We start from the raw sequence: 23,018 nt of genomic DNA on the forward strand, positions 1-23,018 counted from the left end.
CAGGGCTGGCATTGCAAAAACACAAGCACTCCTAGGTGCTAAGTATTCACGTAAACACATTCCAGAAGGATTGTGCCAGAACACCTCGATACAAAGTTATGGTGTAAATATACTCCCCGAAGATAATACAGAGACTAGGGTGACCAGACAGCAAGTGTGAAAAATTGGGACAGGGGGTGGGGCGTAGTAGGAGCCTATATAAGAAAAAGACCCAAAAATCAGGACTGTCCCTATAAAATTGGGACATCTGGTCACCCTAACAGGGACACACTGACCTCTCCTAAGGATAAGGTCAGGATGACATGGTGATGGATAGATATGTTTTGACTGGACCAACAAGTACAAGGTAAAGGGTGGTAACCAACCACGTCAGATGGGCAATACCTAACTTGTTTGCATCAGTGTATAAGAAAGGGGTCACAGAGGGGGTATCTTTGTCTGGCCGAGGGGGAGTGGAATATTCTACTGCTCACTGAGCTGGTCCACTGTCGCAGGCATACATGTATTAGTATACTTTGAACCGGGGCATTAATATTGTGCTTTATTTGCAATAAACCTGGCTTCATTGGATGCAGTGAGCTGTAGCTCACGAAAACTTGCTCTTCTTGGGCAGTTTGATCAGAGTCTGCTATACTGGCTACCTGGCCACAGCCAGTGCAGCACACAGAAAGAACACACACAGAACCAACAACTGACAACATCACTTGTGTGTCTGGCTGAGTGCATACAATCAGAACAAGCATCTCAGTTTTTCAGATGCTAAAATGTGATCTTTGTAGGCCAGGATTAGCCAGCATCCACTTGTACAGTATTATTAATCCCACGCATTCAAAAATCATGAGTCAGACTCCCAAAAAATCAAGATTGGTTTAAAAACGAGACTTTAAAATAATAAATTTTGGATTCTGTTTATTTGCCTTCTGGTGTTTGAGCCTCTAAGATCTACAGTTTTCAAACTGGAAACTTTTTTTTTTTTAAAGTGAGAGATAAGATTCTCACCTAACAACCTGACTCCAGGAGCTGGAAGTTTAAGTAATACACTAAATATCATAACAGGTTGCAATACTGCTTGTATCCTCATTTTCTGATGAGACTTTATAGAAAATGTAATGAACAAACCCTACACAAAGACTAACTTTACTTGCACAGTCTCAGCAAATTATTTACATTCTCTTCATCTATTTATAGAAAAATGCTATTATCTTACAACAATTAAATCATAAAATGAAGACATATGTACAATTTTCATCTTGTCCATCAACATTATTTCTATGTAAATATTACAATAAGACTTCCAAGAAAAAAGGAATATATGATCTGTTGAGTATTTTCTCTCTGCATTATATTAAAAAAAATTAAGAAAATCTTAAGTGTATCACTTCAGTTTTCATAGAAACATTAAAAAAATGTTGTATAAAAGATTAAAACAGAGTAACCCAAGCTCCAAAACTACTAACAATTTATGCAGGACATATTACAGCTGTTTTAAAAACAAAATAGCTGCTAAAACTACAAGTCAGGCTTCTACAGTTCCTCTGCAGCAACAGAAGATGTCACAATCATCTAAAACAGTGCAGCTCCCTGATTTCTTTTAGTTGTTATTGGGTTATCAACTGTTGCTGGAGAAATACCCAAATTTCAGGTCTCAGCAGATAAATAGCTTTCTAAACTGAATTCATGGAAGCCCTAGGGCCTGTGTTTGCTAGAGGTCTGACTAGATGACCACAATGGCATCGTCTGGTTTTAACAACTATGAATAGATCATTTGGATATTGAAGAACTGGCAACATACCACACTGGGCATACACTAAGCATAAACGCAGAGTTTGACACTAGAATAAGCCATCTTATTAATATAGTTTTCTGAACTAAACTTAAACCCTTCCTTATTCTGGAACAGTTTTCAGTTGTAGACAAGCCCTTAGGAAACCACCTAAAAGTTTTTACTCATAAAAGTTAATACTTTTGATTAAAAAGAAAAATATAAAATGCACAGGCCAATAAAAACACATGATGTACCTAAGAGACCACACTATGGCTCCTCTATGTATTTGGACATTTTATAAACTGATACTATTTAACCAGAGGCCCAGAAATGCTCCATAACTCTTCAAAAATTTATTACTCTAATACTTCTACAGTGCCCAATGTGGGCTATGTAATAAAGATTCTTAAGTCCACTTTTCTGAAGAAAATTCTTCAGATCAATAGAGTGTTTATAAACTTCAGTTATTTGACCATTTTTACAGTATCAAAATCAGTTGGGTCATATAAATGATTAAACTGAAATGGATTTGTCTTAGTCAGTCAGAGCAAAGGGGGGTGCAAGGAGAAAGGGGGCAACTGTGTAGTTACTGACTGTCCAGTGTAACAGCTTAAATTAGCCATATAGCAATCAATTCTCCGCAGTCTGGCTAACAGTACACTGGTTCCATTAATATTCCAATGTTTCAATTAGGTGGAAAATGTTTGACAGAATCTACAAAATCTTAGTCATTAGATTTCAAGTTGATTTATCCCCAGTTCTTGTTATCTCTGAAAACTAGTGGTACCCTCTACTTACCTAAACAGTTTGTTGCATTTTTTTAAATACCGAACACAGCAAATTAAAAAAATTCTACTTACACAGACTTAAAATAAATGGACCTCTTTTTAAAAAAATCTGCCTTTAAAAAAAAAAAAAAAAAAAAAAGATCCTAATTTGACATTAGAATGCTGAAAACCTAAATTCACTCAGACAGGCTTACCCAGGACTTCTAGCAAATTTGTAATGAAGTATTAAGAAAAAAATATTGTTTTTCAGTGTTTCCACAAGTCCAGTACAAAGTGACCTTTAGCTTCCCCAAACAATCTGAAGATAAGGTTAAAAGTCTCTAGTAACAAAGATACCGCAACAAATAATCTACATTTACTTCTCTCTTCAATACAAAACAGGAGAAGCAGGCTTGCGTGTCTTCATTCTTCCCATTATTTCATGGTCATGTACATTCAGTTTCTGATTTAACCCCAGTTTAATCAGAATCCATTTTTCATTTTGGGGGTGTGCAAAGAGGGAGCATTTTGGAGGATAATCAGTCATTGTCATCAACATCATCTTCACAGTTGTCAAAGATGTCGCTAAACTGGAAAACCTTTTTCTCGCAGCTGGAAGACGACCTGTCCCAACTCTGAGGACCCTTGTGCCTTTTTTCTAATCTTTCCTCAAGCAATGGAAGTGTCTCAGCATAAAGGTAATCGATTATTTCTTTAAAAATGAACAACACTCAGTTTAGTTTTAATTTCATCTTGGTCTTTTCATTAGCAAACAGTTCTCTCATAAAGGTTTGCAAAACTAAACATATTGTGACTTTTTTTTGCTTTTATATTAACAATTGCATTTATGTGCTAAGAGTATATGGTGCACTTTTTGCAGAGAATCTCAAGGCACCATATTAACATTAATGTTTGCAGTGTACCCCCATAAGCCTAAGATCTGTTTTACTGATATCAGAACTTTGACAAAGAGAAGTGAATTGACTACGCTTAGGGAGCAAGTCAGCAAGTTGGAAATAGAACCCAGGAATCCTGAGACTCTTAGTCTTCTGCTCTAACCATGAATTTGTTCTGCATAGTCTTAATCACAGACTCAAAACGGAAGTTTTTCTTGTTTAATATCAGAAAGGTATTATGTGATGGATGCTGTTGAGTGGCAGATTAGTGGACTAGGAGCTCAGACTCCTGAGTCCTCTTTCTTATTGTCAATGATTCACTGTGTGAATTTGAGTAAATCCCTTAACCACATGTAAAATGGGGATAATAATACAATCTTACAAAGTGTTTGGTAAGGCTTAATTCATTGTAAATGCTTTAAGAACCTTGGTTTAAAGGTGTGATGGATGTGTACAACACTATAAAAATGTTGCAACAATCTCCACTTAAATGTCTGATGGTTTAAAAAGGAATGGTTTAAAAAGGAATAATTTAATATAATCTTTTAATGGGAAACCTCAATGCCCTACACCCTTCACAGTTTGGTATTCCACCACTGTCATTTGTTTGTACCCATCAAGGCTCAAATTGGTTACCAATGCCTTTTTCATTCTGCCTCCTTGTTTTCCAGAATCTAGGCTTTTTATTTTTAAATTAATTTTCTAGCCGTTATGGTTGCTGAGATAGCATTGAAAATGTGAACTGAGTTTATAATTGATACACTGACATCTGACTGCATTTGCGGTACACAAAACAATTGCTCTGATAGGTGTGACCTGCCCTATTCATCTCATACAGTGGGTATTAATTCAATATTGTTAACAGTTTCATGGCTCCTCAAAGCATGCCGGAAAAGAATATATGAAGACCTGCACAATGTATAATGACCGCTCATTTTGGCACCACGAGCAAGTTGACTTGGAAAAAGCACCACTTCATCTCACCTCAAATCAAGAAAGAGCCAAGCCAAGGGAAACTAGCAGAGCTCTACAAAGCATATAAACCACATTGCCACCCTTATGGAGCCACGTTCAAGAAGCCCAGTGGGACACACATGTCTAATACAGGGCAAGTCAGGTCCAAGTTTCCCCAGCAGAGCCCATGGGCGTACTTGGTCTCACTGAGAGGAAGCCAAGCATAGAGACCATGCATGACCATATTTTGAATATCTACTAGGAGCCGCATATCCAATGGGTAGAGCTTGCACTGGTAATCCTATCAGTACACAATTATACTTTCCAAGGAAAGTAGTACTAAAAGTTCCAAGTCTAGGGTGGTTGGGCAATGCAGACTGACACTGTGCAATGCATCAGTGATTGGGTGCTACTGTGTAACTATACATCAAAAATATTAAACAATCATAGAATGTGTATGATCTTAGTCAAATTCTATAGGGAAAAACCTGACAGAATGACACACAATGCAACCATAAATATACTAACCGGGAAAAGACTTTGTTTGCCAAGAAGGGACACTGGTAGCTTTTAACTTGTAAAATTTGGCTTGAACATAGGCTTCAGGGACATCTCTGAGAAGAGAAAGGTTCAAAATTAGTGATACAACATACTACTGGGAAGTTTCACTATTATAATGGCGTCCATTCATGGGAATGGCACTTTTTGCTCCAATTAACTAACCTCTCACAGTGTTAGCTAAAATCTTTTTGGTCTTTAGACCACTGAATACAGATCCCAAATGAATAGAAAATATTGACCAAGACACTCTTGTCCCTTTAGCATTAGTACATCAAGGCTAACACTGGAATACATGAGGCTGTATGGGTCCAGATCTGTGGATTCCTTTGTAGCATAAGCCAGATAAGATGTATAATAAATGCTACTTGTTTGTGGCCAAAAAACAAACAAATGTTTTTACCCAAATATCTCACAGAGCTCTTCCCAGTTCACTTCATTAGCGTCTTCTACCTTCATTTCATACAATCTGAGAATCAAAACACAGAAGGAACTTATAGGGAGATCTGAGACGGCAGTTAACTAAACCCTGAGTCCATGTTCCTCCTCCCCATTACAAGACACAGCACATTTTGGGCTGGTAAAATCTGTGTGCAAGTGTGCTTGTGTGTTAAGTGCATAAACTGTTAATGCAACATTAAGGTTGCCAAATTAAGACAAAGCTACATGAAAACATCTTCTACTCCTTGTCCTCACAACAGCATTTTCAAATACTGTTTCATGTGCACTGGCAAGACTTACACTGTCTATATCCATCTATTGTCTAGTCTATTGTATTATAGATTTTAGGCTCCATGGGGTAGGGACCACCTTTTTGTTCTGTGTTTGTACAGTGCCTAGCACAATGGAGTCTATGACTAATGCTCTTAGGTACTACGATAATACAAATAATAAATTACAATAATAATAATAATAAGTTAAGGTGCTAAAGTAGAAGCATTTAGTTAATTAAAATCCTTTTTTTGAATTGCTTATATCTTTCTGAAAGTTTTATCTATTTGCGCTGAAATTTTCCAGATTGAGTGTGCTCGGATTACAAGAGTAGAAACATTTTTCTCCAAGTGCCAGCCATGAAGATTCAGCCTACACTCTTTCCATCTCATGCTTCGTTACCAGTAGATAAAGGTGCTGCAAGTCAAATTAGGTCTTCAATAATACTTAACATGCATGCAACTGCCAGTCTTCAGATCATGCTCTCATTCACCTGTGGCAAAACCACTGAACACAATAGGATTACACAGTGGTTACTGATTGGAATTTAAGTAATTTTCTCGATGATGCACAAGATGGAAAAGAACATAACTACTTGCTCAATATCAGTTGTGTTGGCTCTGTAGGACTAACAAGAATAAAAAGAAATGGACAACAAATATGAATCTGAACATACACAAGGAGCAGCTCTGTTGAGTATAAAAGTACTGTTTTTACATAGTCAAGCCAGGATAATTATTAGGGTTCTTTATAACTGTTTTTCTGTTACAAAATGCCTGTATAAACATTACAGAAACCTAAGTGTGGAATATAACACCATGGAGGTTACTGTCCTTTGAGTTTAATAATCCAGAAACCTCCCACTCTTCACTTTTCCCTTACATGTACTCCAGATTTTTATTTTACTCGCAGGTTCTTATCAACCAGGACACTTTCATAACATAACCCATGATCCCTAGACAAAAACCATAGAACATTGCACAAATATGATCCATACCTTTTAATAAGATCGATTTTGGCCTGTAAACCTTTAGTCCCACCATATACATTCTGCCCATTGGACATTTTCTTTGTTACAATTGAAATCCTAGGGAAAACAAAGATAAGAAAAGGGCATTTTCCCATCATGTCGGGGGGGGGGGGGAGGGGGAAATCATCAAGGTTGCGGTTTAAAAAAAGATCTGTTTTTGTTCCCCATTAAATTAGAAAGTTATGTGTTTTGTTAATTGTCTTATATGGCTCTGTAGCTTTGCTTTTCCCTCTAAGACCCTTTCTGCCCTACCTTCCAATGGTTTTACCTCTCTTATGAGCTTGCTAACATGTTTTGTAAGTGAAAGTGTTCAGATCCAAGAGGCTCAGTCTAATGCAACATTCAAATCTAGGGGGCTTGACTCTCTTGTCACTTACATCAGTGTAATTCATAGATTATTAGGGTTGGAAGGGACCTCAGGAGGTCATCTAGTCCAACCCCCTGCTCAAAGCAGGACCAAACCCCAATTTTTGCCCCAGATCCCTAAATGGCCCCCTCAAGGATTGAACTCACAACCCTGCGTTTAGCAGGCCAATGCACAAACCACTGAGCTATCCCTCCCCCCAAATTCCACTACAGTGGAATTACTCCAGATTTGCACTAGTGTAAGGACAAACTTTGGTTCTAGATCTCCTATTTCTTAAAACTTTTACTTTCCCGTCAATTCACTAACAATTTCTTTTCATTACTATGATGAAAACCACCAACTGTGCCTATGAAGTTGCCTCCTTTCTTTAAAAAAAAAAAAATTCATAATATGTAACACCACACTGTCACAGACAACAATAGAACAGGCCCAGACCATGCAAAGGCTTAAGCGTGTGTGTAATTTTACACGTGAAAGTAGCCCCACTTCCAGTTATGCACATTCTTATGTCTTTGCAGAATTGGGGCTATAGTCTGTGCACAGATAAACAAGTTTTGGAACTGAGAAAGAAGAAAGTCTTTTTAAACCAACTGATGTGACATATCTGTTATGACCAGTTGTTTAATCATGCAAACATATGCCACAGTACATCTAGCTTGGGGAAAGGGAACAAGAAGGTAAGAGAGGTAACTCCAGAAGTGTGTATTAGTAGCCAGACCCAAAATAAACCTTACCATTTCTGTTTACACTGTCTCCAATATCTGGTTCCCACTTTAGCCTCTATCTCAGTCCAAGATATGTTCTTGTACAGTTTTTCACGTTCAACTGAGAGAGTTCCATCTGAATTCTCTGCCTGTAGCAAGGATGTTATGTCTTCCAAATCAGCCCTCTGCTGAATGGTCTCCTTCACTGCTTGAACTAGCTTCTGTGTCTCCTCCTTACTCCAAGGACCAGAATTAACCTCTATATTATTAAATAAAGTTATTGATTTATATAGCACCTCTCATAAGTGAGTAAAATAAAGAGAAAAAGAAGTGTCTGATCCTGCATCACAAGTGAACAAAGGACAATACCAGGAGCCAGGAACTCCAGACCTCCATTCCCGCACCCATCACTAACTCCTTCAGTAGATTTTGGCTAGGTTACCTAACTTCTTTGACTGAAGTTTTCAAAAAGGATACCAAAAATTAGAAGCCTAAATCCATATCCAGGCATACAAATAAGTGGCCTGATTTTCAAAAGTGCCAAGCACCCCAGCAATGCCCACTGACTTGAGTAGACATTGCTGGGTACTTGCCATTTTTGAAAAGTTGAGCCTCTTATTTGCATGCCTAAATATAGACTTAGGCTCCTAACTTTAGGCATCCATTTTTGATAACTGAACTCTGTACCAATTTCCCTGTCTGACAAATGCAGATCATACTTGCCTACTTCGCCCAGGAGTGTTCTGATACCTATTGTTTATATAAACACATTATATTTTCAAAGTGCAGTGCAAAGAACTAATTAGGAAAACAAGAAAAAATTGTTATAAGCTAATGCCATCTGTTGCTTGTAGTAAGAGCTGGAAAAATAGAAATGGACCTCCTAAAGAACAGTGATTTTTTTTCTCAATATTTGCTGATGAATTATAGCTTACCTTAAATTACAATGCAGTTTCAAACAATGGCAACTTTTCAAACATTCTATATCAGAATATGGCAACTAGAGTGTGTGGGAACTAGAAGGGGGGGAGGGGGGAATTCATATTAGATTAATGCACTGTTTGGGCTTCAATCTCCAATTTAATTACTCCAGAAAACAACAAGTTTTCTTGACTTTTCATAAGTACTAAATTGAAAACATAACAGGAATACTTGTACAGTAGCTAGTGTATATGTATTACTTATTTTGCTAACTGGAAATATGTTCCTATTTTTGCAATGGAGAAGCATGGGGAAGTGACACATACTAATGCGTCTACTTTTTAACACCAGCCACTGTGTTACAAAAGCCTCCCAGTGAATATTTTTACTGCCATCCCATGAAGCAAGGAACATCTTTCCTCTCTGCAGATTAGAGTTGTCAAATTTTTTTTTTTCGTTTTTGAGAAACAGCAAAACAAAAAAGTATACTTAGCCATTTATTTGTCTAAAGGGACTGCAGCCAACTGAATCTGTCTTAAATATAATGTGAATTTGCAAAGGGTATATTTCCCTGTACATGGAAATTACAGATATTCTCATAGCTAAGGAATGCCATTATATACATTATTATGTAATAAGTCAATTGATTTTATTTAGTTAGGCCTATATACAGTTGATTAAATAAGTAGTTCCTGGATCATTCCATGCCAGGTGCTGCTCTGTTTTACATGTAGTGTAGCAACCTGCAACTCCTGAGTAAGCAGTTGAGCAGATAAGTGGAATTTGATAACCCAAGAGATTGCTAGTTTAGCCACACTATTTCCTGTGATTTCTCTCTCACACATCAGATCCTGAAGCACTACATGAAACCCTTGGCAGAGGACAGTTCAACAGCAAGAGAAATTTGGCTCACTAAATTGTATTCCTTTGTATTTTTTGGCTTGTGAAAACTGTGGCCTTGTGAGTAAACATTTATGCTGAGATAGTCAAAGGAGCCTAAAATGGTAGGTGATCTGAGTGCCACTGAAATCTAGTGAGAGTCAGGCACCCAGGGCCAGATTTTCAAAGGTGTCTAGGCACCCAATGATGCAGCTAGGCAAATCGTGAAAATCCTACTTAGGTATCTAGCTGCATTTTTAGACATCTATATACCTTTGAAAATCTGGCTCTAACTGCCTTAGACTTAAACTAGAAAACCAAAGGAGCCTATCTAGATTTTGAACATAAACATAAGAACGGCCATACTGGGTCAGACCAAAGGTCCAGCCAGCCCAGTATTCTGTCTACCGACAGTGGACAATGCTAGGTGTCCCAGAGGGAGTGAACATAACAGGTAATGATCTAGTGATCTCTCTCCTGCCATCCATCTCCACCCTCTGACAAACAGAGGCTAGGGACACCATTCCTTACCCAACCTGGCTAATAGCCATTAATGGACTTAACCCCTATGAATTTATCCAGTTCTCTTTTAAATCCTGTTATAGTCCTCACCTTCCCAACCTCCTCAGGCATGGAGTTCCACAGGTTGACTGTGCGCTGAGTGAAGAAGAACTTCCTTTTATTTGTTTTAAACCTGCTGCCCATTAATTTCATTTGGTGGCCCCTAGTTCTTATATTATGAGAACAAGTAAATAACTTTTCCGTATTCACTTTCTCCACACCATTCATGATTTTATAGACCTCTATCATATCCCCCCTTAGTCTCCTCTTTTCCAAGCTGAAAAGTCCTAGCCTCTTTAATCTCTTCTCATGTGGGACCTATTCCAAACCCCTAATCATTTTAGTTGCCCTTTTCTGAACCTTTTCTAATGCCAGTGGTGTCACTTATTAAATAAATGTCCAAAACAAAGCTGAAAATTGAAGGAAAAATAGTGCATCACTTCATCTCTGTGCCTCTTATAAGATGTGCTTGTACTTATCAATTTCATATAAAGATATAGTTAATCATGTAGGCAGGACTTGATGAAATTCATCCTAGTGTACTTCAGAAACTAGCTGACGCAATCTACGTGAGGTCCCAGAGAACTGAAGAAAGGCAAACGTAGTACCTATCTTTAAAAAAAGAGGACCAGGGAATTATAAACTGATTAGCTTACCTGATTTCCAGATACCTGGAAAGATACTGGAACAAATTATTAAACAAGCAATTTGTAAGCATCTAGAGGGCAATAGGGTTAAAAGGAATGGCCAACATGGATTTGTCAAAAAACAAATAATGCTAAACCAACCTAATTACCTTCTTTGACAAGGTTACTAACAAAGTGAATGTGGGGAAGGGGTAGACGTGACATATCTTTATTTTAGTAAGGTTTTTGGTACAGTCCGACATGACATTTTCATAACCAAACTAGGAAAACGTGGTCTATATGAAATTAATATAAGGTGGGTGGCAAAACTGGTTGAAAGACCAAAGTCAAAGAGGAGTCATCAATGGTTTGCTGTCAAACTGGAAAGGCATAGCTAGTAGGGTCCGACAGGGGTTAGTCTGTTCTGGTACTACTAGCCAATATTTTAATTAATGACTTAGATAATGGTGTGAAGAGTATACTTATAAAATTTGCAGAGGACATCAACCTGGGAGGGTTTGCAAGCACTTTGGAGGACAGGATTAGAATTCAAGATGACCTTTACAAAACTGGAGAATTGGTCTGAAATCAACAAGATAAAATTCAGTAAAGACAAGTGTAAAGTACTACACTTAGAAAGGAAAAATCAAATGCACAACTACAAAATGAGGAATGGCTGGCTATGGATCTAAAATTGAATATGAGTCAATGATGTGAAGCAGTTGTAAAAAAGACTAATTATCATTCTGCGGTGTATTAACAGGAGTGTCATACGTAAGACAAGGGAAGTAACTGTCCACTCTACTCAGCACTGGTGAGGCTTCAGATGGAGTACTGTGTCCAGTTCTGGGCACCACACTTCAGGAAAGATGTGGACAAATGGAGAGAGTACAGAAGAGAACAACAAAAATGTTAAAAGGTTTAGAAAAGCTGACCAATGAGGAAAGGTTTAAAAAAACAAAACAAAAAAAATGGACATTTTTTGTCTTGAGAAAAGACTGAGCCGGGACCTGATGACATTTCAAGATACCCTCTGGCCCTACATTTCTAAAATTCTGTGCACCGAAAACAGTGATTTGGAAAAGTAAGAACCCATGCAACGTCCTGAACCTCCAGAAAGAAATCAACCTCCTGAACTGTTTAATTCCTAACATCCAAAAACTATACTAAAAATACTTGCTAGAGTGGTAAATTAAAATGTGAACTGTTATTTTTAAATGATTCATATTATGTCTTACGGGACTTAATCTGAGAATACTTCATTGCAACTGAGTGGGTACTGCGGGACATCATCTCAGAAATTTTCTTCCAGTTGTTGCCATGTATAGCATGATACTTCTTTAATCTTTCTTTTTCGTCCTCAGAATACCTAAGATAGCAAAAAGTAAGTACAGGTTTCAGAGTAGCAGTTGTGTTAGTCTGTATTCGCAAAAAGAAAAGGTATACTAGTGGCACCTTAGAGACTAACAAATTTATTTGACTATAAGCTTTCGTGAGCTACAGCTCACTTCATCGGATGCATTCAGTGGAAAATACAGTGAGGAGATTTATATACATAGAGAACATGAAACAATGGGTGTTACCATACGCACAGTAAGGAGAGTGATCACTTAAGGTGAGCTATTACTAGCAGGAGGCGGGGGTGGGTGGGTGGGGAGGACCTATTGTAGTGATAATCAAGGTGGGCCATTTCTAGCAGTTGACAAGAACATCTGAGGAACAGTGGAGGGTGAAGGGGGGGAATAAACATGGGGAAATAGTTTTACTTTGTGTAATGACCCATCCACTCCCAGTCTCTATTCAAGCCTAAGTTAATTGTATCCAGTTTGCAAATTAATTCCAATTCAGCAGTCTCTCGTTGGAGTCTGTTTTTGAAGGTTTTTTTGTTGAAGAATTGCAACTTTTAGGTCTGTAATCGAGTGACCAAAGAGACTGAAGTGTTCTCCAACTGAATGTTGTAATTTTGAATGTTATAATTCTTGACGTCTGATTTGTGTAATTGCAAATCCAAAAAACCCTAGGTTGCTATAGATGAACATCAACTTTAAAAAGTCTGAAAAGATACCTGCTCCTGTTATAAGTAGTCCTTTGAAACAGACTGTTTCCTCTCTCTAGTCTTACACTTACAGGAATATTAGTTTGTTTACTTTGGCTTTACTCACTGTCAAATGCACATATTCCCTGTACAGTCAGTCTCCCCGTTTACATGGATGATGCAACAAGGTAGAGAAAAATATTTTAGAGTAGAAAAATGTGACTGTAAACCCATAGACTTGGCAGAGGAACTCTGACAGAGGCAGTACTTGGAGAGATTACACTTTATTCATGCAGTCATTATGAGACATGGAATTTTCAGACTATAGGACTCAACAATTTATGTTTTAAAAGGAAAAAGACCGACCAGCAATGAATTATACATGCCACATTTTGTTTTTAAATGAACCCAAATTGACTGCAACCATAAGAGCTTTGTCTAATGCAGCGTCAAACTCATCAAAAGATGTGCGTTGTTTAAGATGGCCCCTCCCTCCTTGTTCACACAAACAGAGTAGCAATCACAACAGAAACTCTGGAGTCGAAACTCACAGACGAGCATTCTCGGAGAGACCCTCAATTCTGAAATGCACTTCTTCCCATTCTGCCAAAACCCAGATTTTTTAACCTTCCAGACATGCTGTAAGGTTCAACTTTTTGCTCAGATATTTGTGTAGGGGTTAGATTGAGGGCAGGACAGGGTGTTTCATTACATGGGAGTTGCAATGTAATAGTAATGGAATTGGAATCAATTAGGACTGGTCAGCAGAACAGTGTAAATTCATTATTTTGTTTTAATAACTGGAAAGTTCTCTCACATCAGGGGAGGGGAGTGGTCCTCTTAGTATATAGGTTTTTAAAACTGAAATAAATTAATGTGTGAACATCTGAGACAATTTGTGAATTCAGATGCTGCCTGAATTATTTTCTTACCTCCCTTTATAGTTGTTTGGGTCAAACATCTTCCTTGCCCGAAAATATACCTGTTTCCAGGGCCGTGGAATCCCTTCAGCTACAAGACAGACAAATAATACAGTTTAAAAATATATTTGACACAGAGGAAAGGCTACTGAGGAAAGTAACATAACATAGTAATGAGAAAAAGATCAGTGATTTTATATAATCAGTATAAAAACACATTCTATGGTGCTGAAGAAAATGGGGTGGGAAAAAAAGGGGTTGAGACCAATTTGAATTGAATCTTTTGAATAGTTTTGTTAAACAGTTAGTACAACACAAAATAAATGTAGTATGAAAAGTCATTTTGAAAGCACATCAAATAGATAAAAGACACAGATGAACAAGTATGCTATTTGAAGCATCTGCTTTTAGAAGAGAAAAAATGGTTTGATCCTGTTTTCTAGCACACGTGAAAACGGGGCTTAGCAAGTAATTTGGGAAATCATCTAAAAGTTCAATAGTTAATTTTCCAAGATAGGAGCAAAGCAAATAGAATTTTACACACAAACATTTTGACTAACTGCCTCTTTTAGTAATCTAATTTCCTTTGGTTTAGGTCAACACTGTGCACGGAATTTGCCAGCTTATCATGTACACTGAGAACAATGGTTAAGATTTGCAAAGCAGCCTAAGGGATTTAGACTAATCGCAACCATTAATAAGCCTCCTAGATTGCTCTGAAAATTTCAGCCAGTCGGTTTACTTATTGCCCAGCCAGTAAGAAATGGCACAAATTGCACCTTTGGATCATAATGGTCTTAAAAATCAATTAATCTTGCTAGGGGACATGAAGTTGAATCCCAACCTCCAACCCCATCACAAATGAACAGAGTTATTCACAACAGCATAAAAGATATTTTACCAACTATATGTAATCTCAAAATTGTGTTTCTTTCATTTTAATAAGATTTACAATTGAACATTTTTAAACAGATCATTTTACAAGACATGCAAATGATGCCCTCATATACTGGAGGGCAGGATCTATAGTGGAACTATAATTAATACTCACCAATCTTCATACCAAAAGCATATTTTGTTTTTAATTTGGTGATGGCTTCTTGCTCTTCTGGGTACCGGTAGGTAAATAATAGTTTCTCTGCATTCTCTATTTCTGTAAGCGATAAAAAGTCTTCAACATTCTTCTGTATTTGAGTATTTTCCTTCTGAGAAAACCTGCCAAACTTGATAGGCTTACCTGGAATATAGAATAAGTTAGGTTTAGGAAAACAAAAACTCAGACAACTCATTTGCATTACATCTTGAAAAGACAAGTTTACAGGAAATGTTGGCAAACAGATGATAAGATAGCAATTAACAGAGAAAGGGAGCAATGAGAGATGATTTAGATGTACCCTCGTGATTGTAATTTGGGTGCCAGGATAATGTGCACCAACAAAGACTGAAATAACAGAAAAATGGAACTGGGAATAAGCACATAATAGAGCTGTGCACAGATAGAATGCAACGATCATTTTTAACAGAATATAACGCAGAACAAGGAAACAATATTCAGACAGTAAATGTTTTACATCCCAAAGCAGAGGCCTTCAATCTGTGGGGCATGCCCCTCCTAGGGGGGCGCAGAATAATGTTCGGGGTCAGGAGGGAATAGAGCCTGGACCAGCCCACACAGGGGGCGGGGAGGAAGCACTGCCCAGCTCCACTCATGACTGCTGCCTTGGCTGCCACCCCGCTCCCGGGAATCCATGCCGGGGTCCTGGCCGCCAGCCCTGCGCCTAGGGTCCCAGCTGCAGCTGCCAGCTCGGAGTCCCCGCTGCCCGCCCTGGGTTCCGTGTCCAGTCATGGCTGCAGGCCTCAGCCACTGACTGAACGTCTGCTTCTGCCCCCACCCCCAGCTGTGGCCTCTGCCCTGGCCTCCTTACCCCTGTCCACATCCCCCCTCTCGGAGCCGCAGCCCTGCTCCTAGCTCTGGGGTGGGGGGCTGAAGGGGCGCAGGACAAAAAGTTTGGGGACCACTGTCCTAAAGAAATACTCTAGCTGGAGCTAAGTCAGACTTTTTGTCTTTCTGTTTAATAATTTTAACCTGCTGCTATTCCACTGGAATTGGAAGCTGTGATAGAGTCTCCTGCATTTCAATTTCCGGAAGCCAGATATTTTGGACATGAAAGGCACCATATATATATATATGGATATAAACTGGCCACTAGGAAATTTAGATTAGAAATTAGACGAAGGTTTCTAACCATCAGAGGAGTGAAGTTTTGGAATAGCCTTCCGAGGGAAGTGGTGGGGGCAAAAGATCTATCTTGCTTTAAGATTAAACTCGATAAGTTTATGGAGGAGATGGTATGATGGGATAACATGGTTTTGGTAATTAAATATTCATGGTAAATAGGCCCAATGGCCTGTGATGGGTTTTTAGATGGGGTAAGATCCAAGTTACCCGGGAAAGAATTTTCTGTAGTATCTGGCTGATGAATCTTGCCCATATGCTCAGGGTTTAGCTGATCGCCATATTTGGGGTCGGGAAGGAATTTTCCTCCAGGGCAGATTGGAAGGCCCTGGAGGTTTTTCGCCTTCCTCTGTAGCATGGGGCACGGGTCACTTGCTGGAGGATTCTCTGCTCCTTGAGGTCTTCAAACTACAATTTGAGGACTTCAATAGCACAGATATAGGTGTGAGGTCTTTTTTAGGAGTGGTGGGTGAAGTTCTGTGGCCTGCATTGTGCAGGAGGTCAGACTAGATGATCATAATGGTCCCTTCTGACCTAAATATCTATGAATCTATGAATCTATGAATCTATATAAAATCTCCTGTTTATTCTCCTCTATCCTATTATTTTCAGTCCCCCAATCAGTACAGTATCCTCCTGGGGGTTCACCTTGTTCTTTAAACTTTTTAAACCTGATCAGGTCTCTCCCAGCCATCTTTAGGATTGTTGTTTCTGACATTGTCCACACTTGAGGAATAAACTCCTCCAGTTTCCTTTTGAGAGTCTCCAAATCCATTGCTGAATACATGGAACTTTCAAGGAACTCTTCATTATTCAACATCATAGAGTTTTCAGATTCTGTAAATCCAACATCCTGGTCTTCCTCATTTTCAGATGCCACAGACTCTGGTAACCTGGTAAAGAGAAGAATTATATAGCTCAATGCTGTAGATGATTATCAACCTCCCTATGATTCTTCAGACAAAGGGTAAGGAACTATATTCCTTGCCTCAACCCAACCTGTTTCTAACCTTACAATATAGCTGTAATTCCATTAAGGAATTTGATACCAAATCCTGATCAAATGGTTTGTCAAGGTCATCAAAATCCCCAACATGTAAATGTAGATTATATCCATAGACGTTTTGATGGAGGCTACTACTAAGAGAGATGCTGTTGCCTTATAACATTTCCCTTTCTCTCTGTTACTAATACCTTTGATTATTCATAGTGAAATAATGTTTAGAACATACTTTACTTCACCAAATGCAGTAGCTCAGATAACTATGTGATGGATGCAATAGAAATGATGAGAGAGAAAATTCAAGCCTTACTTTCTCTTAGCTTCTGAGGTTGCTTGTTCAGAGTGTGACTGGAAAGGGAAATCAATCTTTCTAACTGGTACCACAGTTTCTTCAGAACAGCCATTATTACCCTCTGAAGTAACCTTAGAAATGTCAGCAGTCACATCCAGAGGATTTTCATCAATTACTGAAGAAATCTTTGTCATATCAGCCTTATCTTCTTTGGAGGATTTTCCACCTTCATGGGTTTTGTGGCATTTTTTTGGCACTATTGGGATGCTCATTTTAGTAGATGACCCTGACATCATAACCTCATCATTCCTTTCTTGAGAAGACGTAGACTTTTGTTCTGAATCTGACAAAAACGATGATGTGAAGGTTTCATCTCTGGCTTCTTGTGTATCACAGGGGCTGGTCTGTTTTCTCTTTTTTTTCTTTTTTTGGCTTCTGCAATCATTTCCAAATTCATACAAGCCAGGCAGTTCGTTTACCTCATCCAGCTCTTCTGACAAATTCTTTTTTCTTTTTTTCTTCTTAGCAGATGCATTTACATAAATATAATCAACACTCTCCAAAGTTGTGTCCACCTCCTGGTTCACATGGATACAGCGTACATTATTTTGCTCCTGCTCACTATCACTGTGTTTCTGTTTCTTTTTTTTCTTTGTTTTCTTTTTGGAAGCATCTGTTACAGTTTCATTATTAATTTCACACTTCCTACCGATACAAGAATTATCTAGCCAAGAGTCTTGTTTCTCTTGCTTGGTTTTCTTTTTTTTTGATTTCTTTTTATGAACATCAATGTCCTGGGAAGACTGATCTTCAAAGAGCAAAGGAGAATGAGGGCAAACTTCCACACTCTGCATACATTTCTTTTTGTTGCTTTCAAGGCTCTCGCTATGTTCTCTGTTTTTCTTCTTCATCTTTATAAAGTGCAGGATACGAAAATAATTTGTACTTGCTTCTTATGTCTGCTTCACTTTCCCTGAATAATAAAAAGAAAAGAAGTTTTACTCAAGTGTCATAATTTACACAAGAAAACTTCATGAAAGTCAACAACATACAATTGGATATCTTGATAATCTCCACATCAACACCGTTAAATAGAGTTACATGGAAGAAAAACAAGGATAGTTAAAATTACCACTGGCACTACTTCAGAGTCATCCAGTTTTCCTAAAGAACCAAAACATTTAAGCTGTTGTGCTTTCAAATGCAATTTTACTTTGAAAAGTGACTAGGTAAAAGTTGGTCCAATAAGTGTCTAGAGATGAAAGTATACCTGCCATCCCCTGCATTCTTGACAGATTAACTACACAGCTGTTCTGCTCTGCAGACTCAGTTACAGTCTTCCCTCTGAACCTGAGACACAGACTGTTCACTTACAGAATCTACATGGAGACATTCCTCTTTCAACAACCTTGTCTCCCCAACAAGCTGGCCCCAAACAGCCACTTGGTTATAGGACTGTTCAATTTTCTTACCAGCTTTCACTCCATCTGAGACCTTCTCAAAGCTATCCACGCTGGATCTTTCAAAAGGAAAGTCAGTGGATCCATTCACAACAGTAAATTTCTGGCTGTTAGGAACTGAAACTTTCTTGATTAAATCACTTTCACGCCCTTCAATTGTAGAAAACTGCTTGCAAAGACAACCATGAGGATTCCTTTCCCTAGGAGCTTTTCTAAGCAGCATTTCACTCCTCACAGAAATTTTGCCTTTACCCTCTTCACCTAGGGCTTGCACTCACATTCACGATCACCTTTGGGTCATCAGGTGGATTCCTACACAATTCCCTTTCAGGCAAACCCATAGACTCCCTAGATAAAAGATTAGAAGCATTCTTCTTCCCTTTGCCACACACAAGTTCAGGAATCTTTTCCTTCTTGCTATAAGTTTCCACACCATCAGTAAGTAACACAATTAAATCACCTCTCTGCTCTCCTTGTTCCCTGGCTAGGGTATCATCTTGATTAGACAGAGTTGCTACACTCTTTCCCAGCCACACATTAGCAACAGGCAAAATACAAGCACAAGAATTGTCTGGTCTCTGGGATTTTGCTACAACACTAACTGGATGCAACCTAGTTACAGGGCTATTCTCCCTAGCAGATACAAACTTAGGACCATTCCCTTCCTGGGCCTTAATTGAATTCAGAACCAACTCTGAGACAACTGCACTACTCTCTGCCATCACAGGCTGAAAGGCACCTTCTGTCTGCTCCACAGACAAAGAAGAGCTGGAGACACATTATCCTTTACCAGACACACAGCTTGGGATCTCATTTCCCTTGTCCCAGCACACAGGGCTGTTCACAGACAACTCCATAGGCAAGTCAATTCTCCTGACAGACACAGGTACATTTCCTTCACTGTCACAATTCTCCACACAGGAAACACTTAAGGTATAAGTTTCAGAGTAGCAGCCGTGTTAGTCTGTATTTGCAAAAAGAAAAGGAGTACTTGTGGCACCTTAGAGACTAACCAATTTATTTGAGCATAAGCTTTCGGGAGCTACAGCTCACTTCATCGGATGCATTCAGTGGAAAATACAGTGGGGAGATTTATATACATAGAGAACATGAAACAATGGGTGTTACCATACACACTGTAACAACAGAGTGATCACTTAAGGTGAGCTATTGCCAACAGGAGAGTGGGGGGGAAAAAAACCTTCTCAGTTCTTGATTCGTAGCTTTCTTTCTTAAGCTTATCGCCTTTTCTGAACACAAACCTTCCAGGGCCTTTTTTGCCAATGCGCTCATATGCTCTTCGCTCACCCATTGCAACTGCTCTTTAACCAACCAAACTCTCAATACCAAAATTCAAATTTGGATACCGTGGGGTTCTGACTTAAAGTTGAATTGACCTGGTTCTGTGGATCCAAGCATGACTACGCCACTGTAACGATGCTGGTTCTGGTGGGACCCAACTGAGTGTGCCAATTTAGGTCAAATTGCTTAAAGCAGGGCAGTTACAGCCCAAGGCTGGGGTTTCTATGCACACCAAGGCAAACCAAACCAGCCAAACAGAGAAGCCTTCAGTTTTACCCCACTGGCTAACCACAAGTCACACAAGCAATTCCCTTAGACATGCCAGTTTCCCAGTATCACCACCAGTGCCACTCATTATGGGGACAGATAGTTATGAAAAACAATAAGCCAGTAAAAGAAAAAAGGTTCTCTCGATCCCAAAGGGCCAAGCCCCAAACCCAGGTCAATATACAAATCAGATCTTACCCACAAATCACACTGTTGCCAATCCTTTAGAATCTAAAATCCAAAGGTTTATTCATAAAAGGAAAAAGATATAGATGAGAGCTAGAACTGGTTAAATGGAATCAATTACATACAGTCATAGCAAAGTTCTTGGTTCAGGCTTGTAGCAGTGATAGAATAAACTGCAGGTTCAAATCAAGTCTCTGGAGTACATCCACAGCTGGGATGGGTCTTTCAGTCGTTGGTTCAAGGCTTCAGTGTAGCAAAGTTCCTCCAGAGGTAAGAAGCAGGACTGAAGACAAGATGAAGGAGCTGCAGCAGCTTTTTATATTCTCTTGCCATGTGGTCTTTCTTCCTTTGTTCCAAAGACAAGCTGTCCATCACATGGCATGGAAAAACCTCAAAGTTCTGTCCATAGGCATGTTCCTGCATACCTTGCTGAGTCCCAAGGCATGTCTGCCTTCATCAAGCAGGCTAGGCAGAGCTTACACCACCTCATCTGGGGTGTCACCGAAAAGCATAGCCCAAGTTTGAAATACAGACAGCATAGAGCCAATACTTATAACTTTAAATACAAAAATTATACATGCATACAGATCACACAGTCATAACCAGCAAACCATAACATTGTCTGAGACACCTTATTTGACCCCCTTTATACAAAATTTGGTGCCACTACAGGACCTTGGTTGCAACCATGTTCTATATGGTCCCAGTTCAAGTCAATAACGTGACACAAGGTAGTTACCACCTTTGTAAAGGTTAAGGCTTGTCTGGACACACTCCAAAGGTTTGTTCCTAGTGTAGCTGGGGAAATGTTTTGGAGAGCATCAGGACTAGTATACAAAAGTGATAAAGCTTTTGAGTTAATTAGCCATCAGTTAACCCAAGGTAAAAATCTTCAGTAGGGACAAACCCTCTGAGGGCTTCCTCTATTCCTTCCCCTTTTTTCTTCGAGAGAGACAAGGTGGGTGAGATAATATCTTTTATTTGGACCAACTTCTGTTGGTGAGTGAGACAAGCTTTCGAGCCACACAGTACACCATTTATAGCTGCAGCTACATTAACTAAATGAAGAAATCAAGCATGCTGCCATGAACCATTGACTCTCTGGCCTCTCTGCTGAGTCTGCCAACAAAGGAACTGATTAATCAGTAATAGTTTTTATCATCTCATTACCTGATAGATAACCCTAAATTAATTCACACCAACAGCCATTCCATGGCCAGACAGTAGTTACAAGAGAATGGTAGGGCTGAATCACATGCCCACCCCAGGGAGGCAAGTTACTGTGTTGAAGCTAGTACTGCGATTCTTCCCAAAATACCATCCCCAGCCGCACTTACTCCCGCACAAAGGGCCTTGGTTCTGGTATCCCGTAACATTCTGCCCCAAGCCATTACGCTTTCTGCCCATAATCCTCCACAGAACCACTAGCCCCGCCTTCCTTCCTTACTGCCCCCAACCCTTCATCCATCCTTTCCTCCCTCCCGGCCCCCAACCTTCCCTCCCACCACTCGCCCCCTCACTGCCCCCAATCCTCCATCCATCCATCCCCCATTCATCCATCCCTAATCTTCCATCCCTCCCCACTCGCCCCCTCACTGCCCCAATCCTCCATCCACGCCCCCTTCACACATCCCTAATCCTCCATCCATCCCCACTCGCCCCCTCACTCCCCCAACCCTCCCACCACTCACCCCCTCACTGCCCCAATCCTCCATCCCTCCCCTCACTACCCCATCCCTAATCCTCCATCCATCCATCCCCACTCACCCCCTCAGTACCCCAATCCTCCATCCACGCCTTCACACATCCCTAATCCTCCATCCCTCCCCACTCGCCCCTTCACTCCCCCAACCCTCCCACCACTCGCCCCCTCACTGCCCCCAATCCTCCATCCCTCCCCTCACTGCCCCATCCCTAATCCTCCATCCCTCCCCACTCGCCCCCTCACTCCCCCAACCCTCCCACCACTCGCCCCCTCACTGCCCCCAATCCTCCATCCCTCCCCTCACTGCCCCATCCCTAATCCTCCATCCCTCCCCACTCGCCCCCTCACTCCCCCAACCCTCCCACCACTCGCCCCCTCACTGCCCCCAATCCTCCATCCCTCCCCTCACTGCCCCATCCCTAATCCTCCATCCCTCCCCCACTCGCCCCCTCACTCCCCCAACCCTCCCACCACTCGCCCCCTCACTGCCCCCAATCCTCCATCCCTCCCCTCACTGCCCCATCCCTAATCCTCCATCCCTCCCCACTCGCCCCCTCACTCCCCCAACCCTTCATCCCTCCCCCACTACCCCCACCCCAAAACCATTCCGCTTTCCGCCCCGCATCGCCGTCACTCCTCCGACCCACCATCTCCCCGCTACTCCAATTTCAGGCCGCTCCCCCCGCCCCGTACCGGTCCGGCTCGGCTCGGCTTTCCGCAGGACACAGCAGCACCACCAACGCGCCCGCCTGGCTCCCGGAAGCGCCCGTCGCCATCGGGCTTCCCCCGGGCCGAAAGTGTCTTAGCCGAGTTCCGCTGCCCCATGGACCGGAAGTGTCCCCCGCCGGACCTGAGGCGGAACGGAGCTGAGTT

General features: G+C 40.4%; 2 protein-coding genes across 6 annotated transcripts in view; one reads left to right on the forward strand and one right to left on the reverse strand.

Annotated features, from left to right (window-relative positions):
- Window positions 1–23,018, forward strand: part of GFI1B (growth factor independent 1B transcriptional repressor) — a 528,565-nt gene that overhangs the window by 71,006 nt on the left and 434,541 nt on the right. The gene's annotated exons all lie outside the window — the stretch shown is intronic.
- On the reverse strand, window positions 893–22,954 carry TTF1 (transcription termination factor 1). Of its 5 annotated transcripts, none has more exons than XM_073313836.1 (11): window positions 22,839–22,954; window positions 17,244–18,198; window positions 16,579–16,823; window positions 14,746–14,931; window positions 13,707–13,785; window positions 11,978–12,108; window positions 7,783–8,011; window positions 6,649–6,738; window positions 5,344–5,409; window positions 4,911–4,996; window positions 893–3,244 (listed from the first exon to the last, which is right to left on the reverse strand). In XM_073313836.1, exons 2-11 carry the CDS (start codon window positions 18,134–18,136, stop codon window positions 3,072–3,074), a joined length of 2,178 nt encoding a protein of 725 aa, XP_073169937.1. In that variant the 5' UTR covers window positions 18,137–18,198; window positions 22,839–22,954; the 3' UTR covers window positions 893–3,071. The 5 variants fall into 5 exon arrangements, with proteins under 5 accessions (XP_073169937.1, XP_073169938.1, XP_073169939.1 ...); XM_073313837.1 differs by having other exon boundaries at window positions 22,793–22,954; XM_073313838.1 differs by lacking the exon at window positions 22,839–22,954 and adding an exon at window positions 20,566–21,561.

The sequence above is a fragment of the Lepidochelys kempii genome, chromosome 16 (assembly GCF_965140265.1).
Source record: "Lepidochelys kempii isolate rLepKem1 chromosome 16, rLepKem1.hap2, whole genome shotgun sequence".
NCBI lineage: Eukaryota > Metazoa > Chordata > Testudines > Cheloniidae > Lepidochelys > Lepidochelys kempii.